The sequence below is a fragment of the Cherax quadricarinatus genome, chromosome 28 (assembly GCF_038502225.1).
Source record: "Cherax quadricarinatus isolate ZL_2023a chromosome 28, ASM3850222v1, whole genome shotgun sequence".
Taxonomy (NCBI): Eukaryota; Metazoa; Arthropoda; class Malacostraca; order Decapoda; family Parastacidae; genus Cherax; species Cherax quadricarinatus.
Genome location: NC_091319.1, coordinates 31,984,728 through 31,995,362, shown reverse-complemented (window position 1 = coordinate 31,995,362; position 10,635 = coordinate 31,984,728). Strand labels below are relative to the sequence as shown.

The window sequence follows — 10,635 nt, the reverse complement described above, 5'->3', positions numbered from 1 at the left end:
CCTGCCGGTTTCCCTGAACCCCTTCATAAATGTTACTTTGCTCACACTCCAACAGCACTTCAAGTATTAAAAACCATTTGTCTCCATTCACTCCTATCAAACACGCTCACGCATGCCTGCTGGAAGTCCAAGCCCCTCGCACACAAAACCTCCTTTACCCCCTCCCTCCAACCTTTCCTAGGCCGACCCCTACCCCGCCTTCCTTCCACTACAGACTGATACACTCTTGAAATTATTCTGTTTCGCTCCATTCTCTCCACATGTCCGAACCACCTCAACAACCCTTCCTCAGCCCTCTGGACAACAGTTTTGGTAGTCCCGCACCTCCTCCTAACTTCCAAACTACGAATTCTCTGCATTATATTCACACCACACATTGCTCTCAGACATGACATCTCCACTGCCTCCAGCCTTCTCCTCGCTGCAACATTCATCACCCATGCTTCACACCCATATAAGAGCGTTGGTAAAACTATACTCTCATACATTCCCCTCTTTGCCTCCAAGGACAAAGTTCTTTGTCTCCACAGACTCCTAAGTGCACCACTCACCCTTTTCCCCTCATCAATTCTATCATTCACCTCATCTTTCATAGACCCATCCGCTGACACGTCCACTCCCAAATATCTGAATACATTCACCTCCTCCATACGCTCTCCCTCCAATCTGATATCCAATCTTTCATCACCTAATCTTTTTGTTATCCTCATAACCTTACTCTTTCCTGTATTCACTTTCAATTTTCTTCTTTTGCACACCCTACCAAATTCATCCACCAATCTCTGCAGCTTCTCTTCAGAATCTCCCAAGACCACAGTGTCATCAGCAAAGAGCAACTGTGACAACTCCCACTTTATGTGTGATTCTTTATCTTTTAACTCCACGCCTCTTGCCAAGACCCTCGCATTTACTTCTCTTACAACCCCATCTATAAATATATTAAACAACCACGGTGACATCACACATCCTTGACTAAGGATTACTTTTACTGGGAAATAATTTCCCTCTTTCCTACATACTCTAACTTGAGCCTCACTATCCTCGTAAAAACTCTTCACTGCTTTCAGTAACCTACCTCCTACACCATACACCTGCAACATCTGCCACATTGCCCCCCTATCCACCCTGTCATACGCCTTTTCCAAATCCATAAATGCCACAAAGACCTCTTTAGCCTTATCTAAATACTGTTCACTTATATGTTTCACTGTAAACACCTGGTCCACACACCCCCTACCTTTCCTAAAGCCTCCTTGTTCATCTGCTATCCTATTCTCCGTCTTACTCTTAATTCTTTCAATAATAAGTCTACCATACACTTTGCCAGGTATACTCAACAGACTTATCCCCCTATAATTTTTGCACTCTCTTTTATCCCCTTTGCCTTTATACAAACGAACTATGCATGCTCTCTGCCAATCCCTAGGTACCTTACCCTCTTTCATACATTTATTAAATAATTGCACCAACCACTCCAAAACTATATCCCCACCTGCTTTTAACATTTCTATCTTTATCCCATCAATCCCGGCTCCCTTACCCCCTTTCATTTTACCTACTGCCTCACAAACTTCCCCCACACTCACAACTGGCTCTTCCTCACTCCTACAAGATGTTATTCCTCCTTGTCCTATACACGAAATCACAGCTTCCCTATCTTCATCAACATTTAACAATTCCTCAAAATATTCCCTCCATCTTCCCAATACCTCTAACTCTCCATTTAATAACTCTCCTCTCCTATTTTTAACTGACAAATCCATTTGTTCTCTAGGCTTTCTTAACTTGTTAATCTCACTCCAAAACTTTTTTTTATTTTCAACAAAATTTGTTGATAACATCTCACCCACTCTCTCATTTGCTCTCTTTTTACATTGCTTCACCTCTCTCTTAACCTCTCTCTTTTTCTCCATATACTCTTCCCTCCTTGCATCACTTCTACTTTGTAAAACCTTCTCATATGCTAACTTTTTCTCCCTTACTACTCTCTTTACATCATCATTCCACCAATCGCTCCTCTTCCCTCCCGCACCCACTTTCCTGTAACCACAAACTTCTGCTGAACACTCTAACACTACATTTTTAAACCTACCCCATACCTCTTCGACCCCATTGCCTATGCTCTCATTAGCCCATCTATCCTCCAATAGCTGTTTATATCTTACCCTAACTGCCTCCTCTTTTAGTTTATAAACCTTCACCTCTGTCTTCCCTGATGCTTCTATTCTCCTTGTATCCCATCTACCTTTTACTCTCAGTGTAGCTACAACTAGAAAGTGATCTGATATATCTGTGGCCCCTCTATAAACATGTACATCCTGAAGTCTACTCAACAGTCTTTTATCTACCAATACATAATCCAACAAACTACTGTCATTTCGCCCTACATCATATCTTGTATACTTATTTATCCTCTTTTTCTTAAAATATGTATTACCTATAACTAAACCCCTTTCTATACAAAGTTCAATCAAAGGGCTCCCATTATCATTTACACCTGGTACCCCAAGTTACCTACCACACCCTCTTAAAGTTTCTCCTACTTTAGCATTCAGGTCCCCTACCACAATTACTCTCTCACTTGGTTCAAAGGCTCCTATACATTCACTTAACATCTCCCAAAATCTCTCTCTCTCCTCTGCATTCCTCTCTTCTCCAGGTGCATACACGCTTATTATGACCAACTTCTCGCATCCAACCTTTACTTTAATCCACATAATTCTTGAATTTACACATTCATATTCTCTTTTCTCCTTCCATAACTGATCATTCAACATTACTGCTACCCCTTCCTTTGCTCTAACTCTCTCAGATACTCGAGATTTAATCCCATTTATTTCCCCCCACCGAAACTCCCCTACCCCCTTCAGCTTTGTTTCGCTTAGGGCCAGGACATCCAACTTCTTTTCATTCATAACATCAGCAATGATCTGTTTCTTGGTTATCCGCACTACATCCACGCACATTTAAGCATCCCAGTTTTATAAAGTTTTCTTCTTCTCTTTTTTAGTAAATGTCTACAGGAGAAGGGGTTACTAGCCCATTGCTCCCGGCATTTTATATATACATATATATATATATATATATATATATATATATATATATATATATATATATATATATATATATATATATATATATATATATATATATATATATATATATCTCTATATGTAAGGAATTCGCAAGAGCAGGCGAAATATGCACAAACACTGATCTCTGGCTGAAGGAGACTCGAACCTACGAACCTTGGAAAAAGCTATGCAGTGCTATACCAATCTACCCACACTGGAAAATACCTTGGCGTGCAGCTTGCGCCACACGTTGATCCGAGGCAGCCAACTTTCAGGGAGAAGGCTTACAGCTTTTCATCTCATCCCCTGCATGCATCAGCCTTACTAGAGATTTTAACAATGCAAGGAATTTGCAAGAGCAGGCGAAATATACACAAACACTGATCTCTGGCTGAAGGAGACTCGAACCTACGAACCTTGGAACAAGGTACGCAATGCTATACCAATCTACCCACACTGGACAATACCTTGGCGTGCAGCTTGCGCTACACGTTGACTCAAGGCAACCAGCTTTCAGGGAGAAGGCTTACAGCTTTTCATCTCATCCCCTACATGCATCAGCCTTACTAGAGATTTTAACAATGCAAGGAATTAGCAAGAGCAGGCAAAATATACACAATCACTGATCTCTGGCTGAAGGAAACTCGAACCTACGAACCTTGGAACAAGGTAAGCAATGCTATACCAATCTACCCACACTGGACAATACCTTGGCGTGCAGCTTGCGCTACACGTTGATCCAAGGCAGCCAGCCTTCAGGGAGAAGGCTTACAGCTTTTCATCTCATCCCCTGCATGCATCAGCCTTACTAGAGATTTTAACAATGCAAGGAATTCGCAAGAGCAGGCGAAATATACACAAACACTGATTCGTAGGTTCGAGTCTGGATCAAACGTGTAGCGGATGCTACACGCCAAGGTATTGTCCAGTGTGGGTAGATTGGTAAAGCACTGCGTACCTTGTCCTTAGGTTCGTAGGTTCGAGTGTCCTTCAGCCAGAGATCAGTGTTTGTGTATATTTCGCATGCTCTCGCGAATTCCTTGCATTGTTCAAATCTCTAGTAAGGCTGATGCATGCAGGGGATGAGATGAAAAGCTGTAAGCCTTCTCCCTGAAAGCTGGCTGCCTTGGATCAAACGTGTAGCGGATGCTACACGCCAAGGTATTGTCCAGTGTGGGTAGATTGGTAAAGCACTGCGTACCTTGTCCTAAGGTTCGTAGGTTCGAGTCTCCTTCAGCCAGAGATCAGTGTTTGTGTATATTTCGCATGCTCTCGCGAATTCCTTGCATTGTTCAAATCTCTAGTAAGGCTGATGCATGCAGGGGATGAGATGAAAAGCTGTAAGCCTTCTCCCTGAAAGCTGGCTGCCTTGGATCAAACGTGTAGCGGATGCTACACGCCAAGGTATTGTCCAGTGTGGGTAGATTGGTAAAGCACTGCGTACCTTGTCCTAAGGTTCGTAGGTTCGAGTCTCCTTCAGCCAGAGATCAGAGATCAGCGTGCGTGAGCGTGTTAGATAGGAGTGAATGGAGACGAATGGTACTTGGGACCTGACGATCTGTTGGAGTGTGAGCAGGGTAATATTTAGTGAAGGGATTCAGGGAAACCGGTTATTTTCATATAGTCGGACTTGAGTCCTGGAAATGGGAAGTACAATGCCTGCACTTTAAAGGAGGGGTTTGGGATATTGGCAGTTTGGAGGGATATGTTGTGTATCTTTATATGTGTATGCTTCTAGACTGTTGTATTCTGAGCACCTCTGCAAAAACAGTGATAATGTGCGAGTGTGGTGAAAGTGTTGAATGATGATGAAAGTATTTTCTTTTTGGGGATTTTCTTTCTTTTTTGGGTCACCCTGCCTGGGTGGGAGACGGCCGACTTGTTGAAAAAAAAAAAAAAAAAAAAAAAAAAAAATATATATATATATATATATATATATATATATATATATATATATATATATATATATATATATATATATATATATATATATATATATATATATATATATATATATATATATATATATATATATATAAAGATATATGAGGTAAGTGCCAATTGTCAGTTTAGTGACTGATTTCTGGGTCACAAAGAAACAACATGCGAACCTGTAGTCCTTCAATTATAGTCAGATTTGATCTCTCTTGCAGATGTTCACGGACCTGTTGTTTACTTCCTGTATATGGGATGCTGCGGATTACTTCGCCTCCACGTCCAGGATGCCAGTCTATACGTGAGTACTTCCTGTTTTTCCTGCTAGTAATAATATAAATAACTATATGTATTTGTGAGGCTGCGAAACCCGAGAAAGCTATCCCTGTATTGTATAATAAAAATTTCCTTTACTTTAAGACACGCAATAAGAACAGTGCAGATGAGGGCATATGTTTGTAAATATTAGTGTTGAAGATATGCTAATCAGAAGAGGTATTTACAAGTTATCACATAGAAATTAATATCCCAATTTCTTCAACAAAAATGCCAAACTAAATTATTCAAGGAACAAAACTAATTCAAATCTTCCACTAAGAAACACCTGTAAAGAAAACTTGAATCAAACTGAAAAGGCTATCATTTTATCTCAGAGACCAATATATTAAACACACCATCACATAAAGTTTGAAGCCTCTCAGAAGCTGCTTTATCAAATTATCTTTGTTATGCCATTCGGATTAGGAATTCCCAAATTATCTCGTGAAATCAGTAATTAAATTTTCCTGATTTCTCCTATAAATAGTCGGCATAATGGGACCTTCACAGCCCGAAATCAATCCAAACTTTTCGCTAAGTAAGATTGACCAGTGTTTAAGGTCTAATTAAGCAATTAAAAATATTATATTAAGGGTTTAGGTACATAACATATAAATTTTTAATAGTGTTCTAGAGTGCACACCGACGTTATAGATACATAAAAAAAAATATGTAAATTTAACCTATAACAACACAGTAAGTTAAACACTATGAAATATTTCTGATCAGAAGATACACTTTCCAGTTATTTCCAATCACAGCTTAAACCAAAAATAAGTTATATTGCTTTCAAAAAGATTCAAAGATTGATACTGTTCAGAAAAGTTATGCTCCGGCTAATAAACTGAAAATGAAAATATATCAATTTGTAATTAAAATCTGAAAAATGCCATGTACACACCTCCCTAACAATATAATACTTTTAGTTCACCAGGGTTGAAAATATGAAGCCGATCAGATAAGGTGTCTTGAAGTTATAAACGAAAGACTTGGAATGAAATTGTAGGAAATTAAATATATTTCAGTTGCAAGATGATTTTATAATCCTTTGATTTTATAATAATAATAATAATAATAATAATAATAATAATAATAATAATAATAATAATAATAATAATAATAATAATATCTTTATTTACTACAAGTACATGAACAAGGCATACAAAGCTTTTCGGGTAAATTAGGTCAGTTTTGTCCCAGGATGCGACCCACACCAGTTCACTAACACCCAGGTACCTATTTTACTGATGGTGAACATAGACAACCGGTGTAAGGAAACACGTCCAATGTTTCTACACCGTCGCCGGGAATCGAACCCAAAATCAAGGTGAAGCTTTCTCTGAGAAAAACAAATCAACACTAAGAGTATGAAGCCGACTAATAAAATATATTTTGTTTTCGATAGGTTCAGAATGATTTTTGCGAAAGTATTGCATACACAAATTTTCGCTTGTCTTATTCGGCAAGATGGGCCTTGCTATTTAAGCCAAGATTGCAAGTTTTACATATTCGGCACAACATATATATATATATATATATATATATATATATATATATATATATATATATATATATATATATATATATATATATATATATATATATATATATATATATATATATATATATATATATATATATACATGCAAAACAACTACTGTGAAAGGATAGTGAAATTCCAAGCGTTTTCGTGACTTCTCACATTATCAAGGGACTATAAAGACAATACATCAAAGGAAGGCATATAAAGGATCGAGATCACACCTCACCATCACGTCCCACAACAAAGCAACACCTGACTCAAAAGAAAAGAGGAACACAGCAGCAGGCCTGTTGACCCAACTAGGCAGGTCCTTCACGACATCCCACCAACAAATAAAAATCTTATTTCTTGGGTAGAGTACTAGGGTTGGGCAAAAATATTTTGTTAGTGGTATGTCATGAAGGACCTGCCTAGTTGGGTCAACAGACCTGCTGCAGTATTCTTCCTTTCTTATGAGACGGGTGTCGTCGCGCGTCAGGTGTTGCTTTGTTGTGGGACGTGATGGTGAGGTGTGGTCTCTACCCTTTATATGCCTTCCTTTGATGCATATATTTTATAGTTCCTTGATAATGTGAGAAGTCAAGAAAGCGCTTGGAATTTCACTATTCTTTCACAGTGATTGTTTAGCATATTCTGATATCACCTGTTTACTGTGTCTTATATATATATATATATATATATATATATATATATATATATATATATATATATATATATATATATATATATATATATATATATATATATATTTATATATATAAGAGAAAAACTAAATAAACTATTTTTAAGGCACTTTTGATTGTCTGGCCGACAATGGCTTGTATATCACAATGCAATATTAGGGTACAGTGAAAGTTGCTGTTAAGTGATAAAAACTAATCTAAATAAAAATTCGCTTTCTGCTCTCTTGTGTAACTTATTCCCATATGTAACCTAAGTCCATATTGTTTTCACAGGTACCTGATGACCCATCGTGATGCCAACTCACCAACATACGCTGCTCCCCTGCATCAACTAGCTGATGGTAGAGGCATCAAGAGTCGTGCTATCTACTCTGGCATCTCCCATGGTGACGACCTTGCTCTCCTCTTCTCACTGCCTTTTAATTTGGGGCAGCCAGGGCCCAGAGATCTTCAAATATCTGCCCTCCTTACCTTCATGTGGGCCACCTTCATGTACACCGGGTCAGTAGTGAATGGCATTACATTATATTAAAAAAAAAAAAACCTACAACGGAGCCCCGAATTTGTATCTCTCTGAGTGGATGCCAAAATTATTTTTTTCTTTCTCCAGCTATTATATCGCTTAACACGAGATTGCCGCAGCCAATCAGTTTAAAATTTTAAACGGCTGAGTACAGTAACCAGGCTGAAGTTTTATGAGTAATTGTTATGTACAAAACCCTATGACTGAAGTTGTAGGACCCATTCCCAGTGTTCTTGAATGGCTCCGTTAACATTCAAATCTTTTAGCAGTATAGTTTCAAACGTTCGAAGATGCTTCTTAATTGAAGAATGAGTTAAGAAGAAAATGAAAGTCATGTGTACATTTGCACATCTGTTTCATTTATGCATAAAATAAGCTAAAATTTGATTCCCGTAATCACGTTAAATATATTTGTGTCAACCTCTGCTGAATAGCTTAAATATTAAGCTGCTGATGCATCTTACGGTCAGGACAGCACCAGTTAAGTGTAGCTAGTGTCCGGGGAAAATTGTCAGAGCACTAAATTGTTTTATGAAGCTTGGAATGACTGTAATCAGCGCAATACGTGAAAAAAAGCCTCATCTGAACTGCCTAAATTTTTCAGTCATTGTTTGTTGTCCAGGAAGGAAGGTTCATATTGTTATTGGGATGCTTGTCCCAGTATCCTAATTTTATTAAATAAATAGGGATACTGAGTTCCATTAAAGCACAAAAGAATGTCTCATCTTAACAGCTTCTAAATCTAGACGTTGATGCCGTCCATAACACGGAGTACACACAAGTTAGGTTATTCAGATGCATTTTTTAAATTTTGATTAAGTTGTTAAAATACTTGTAATTCAGAGGAATTACTAGACAGGCTTTAAACTTCGGGTTAGTGGACTTTATTAAAAAAAAATTTGACTTTCGCTTTGAGCTTAGTATATTTTAAATTGTCATCTTTATTAAATATATTGGTTTTCCTGTAATAACTAGAGAATGTCTCTTCTGGACCGAGGTTGTGAAACTGGATGATACCTTCCCCCGGTCGTCTAGTCATCGGAATTCCTCTAATTTACTATCGTATTCCAGAGAAAACACTAATGTGTTAAGGTCAAACAGCATCTGGGGTCGTGCCACTTACAGAGTCATACATCATCCAGGGTCATACTGCATGCAGGGGTCATACTGCGTGCAGGGGTCATACTGCGTGCAGGGGTCATACTGCGTGCAGGGGTCATACTGCGTGCAGGGGTCATACTGCGTGCAGGGGTCATACTGCGTGCAGGGGCCATACTGCGTGCAGGGATCATACTGCATGCAGGGGTCATACTAACATGCAGGGGTCATACTGCATGCAGGGGTCATACTAACATGCAGGGGTCATACTGCATGCAGGGGTCATACTGCGTGCAGGGGTCATACTGCGTGCAGGGGCCATACTGCGTGCAGGGGTCATACTGTATGCAGGGGTCATACTGCGTGCAGGGGTCATACTGCGTGCAGGGGTCATACTGCATGCAGGGGTCATACTAACATGCAGGGGTCATACTGCATGCAGGGGTCATACTGCATGCAGGGGTCATACTAACATGCAGGGGTTATATTGCATGCAGGGGTCATACTGCGTGCAGGGGTCATACTGCGTGTAGGGATCATACTGCTTGTAGGGGTCATACTGCGTGCAGGGGTCATACTGCGTGTAGGGGTCATACTGCATACAGGGGGTTATACTGCATGCAGGGGTCATACTGCGTGTAGGGGTCATACTGCATACAGGGGGTCATACTGCATGCAGGGGTATTACTGCATGCAGGGGTCATACTAACATGCAGGGGTCATACTGCACGCAGGGGTCATACTGCGTGCAGGGGTCATACTGCGTGCAGGGGTCATACTGCGTGCAGGGGTCATACTGCGTGTAGGGGTCATACTGCGTGTAGGGGTCATACTGCATTCAGGGGTCATACTGCGTGCAGGGGTCATACTGCGTGTAGGGATCATACTGCATGAGGGGGTCATACTGCGTGCAGGGTTCATACTGCATGCAGGGGTCATACTGCGTGCAGGGGCCATGCTGCATGCAGGGGTCATACTGCATGCAGGGGTCATACTGTATGCAGGGGTCATACTGCATGCAGGGGTCATACTACATGCAGGGGTCATACTGCATGCAGGGGTCATACTGCATGCAGGGGTCATACTGCATGCAGGGGTCATACTGCATGCTGGGGTCATACTGCATGCAGGGGTCATACTGCATGCAGGGGTCATACTGCATGCAGGGGTCATACTGTATGCAGGGGTCATAGTGCATGCAGGGGTCATACTGCATGCAGGGGTCATACTGCGTGCAGGGGTCATACTGCGTGCAGGTGTCATACTGCGTGAAGGGGTCATACTGCGCGTTGGGGTCATACTGCATGCAGGGGTCATACTGCGTGCAGGGGCCATGCTGCATGCAGGGTTCATACTGCATGCAGGGGTCATACTGTATGCAGGGGTCATACTGCATGCAGGGGTCATACTACATGCAGGGGTCATACTGCATGCAGGGGTCATACTGCATACAGGGGTCAT

General features: G+C 40.4%; 1 protein-coding gene across 1 annotated transcript in view; it reads left to right on the top strand.

Annotated features, from left to right (window-relative positions):
- Positions 1–10,635, top strand: part of LOC128693162 (carboxylic ester hydrolase-like) — a 141,001-nt gene that overhangs the window by 83,449 nt on the left and 46,917 nt on the right. Inside the window, exons 10-11 of the mRNA XM_070089546.1 lie at positions 5,228–5,310; positions 7,827–8,054. Coding sequence (XP_069945647.1) covers positions 5,228–5,310; positions 7,827–8,054 — 311 coding nt within the window. The remainder of the gene's footprint in view (positions 1–5,227; positions 5,311–7,826; positions 8,055–10,635) is intronic.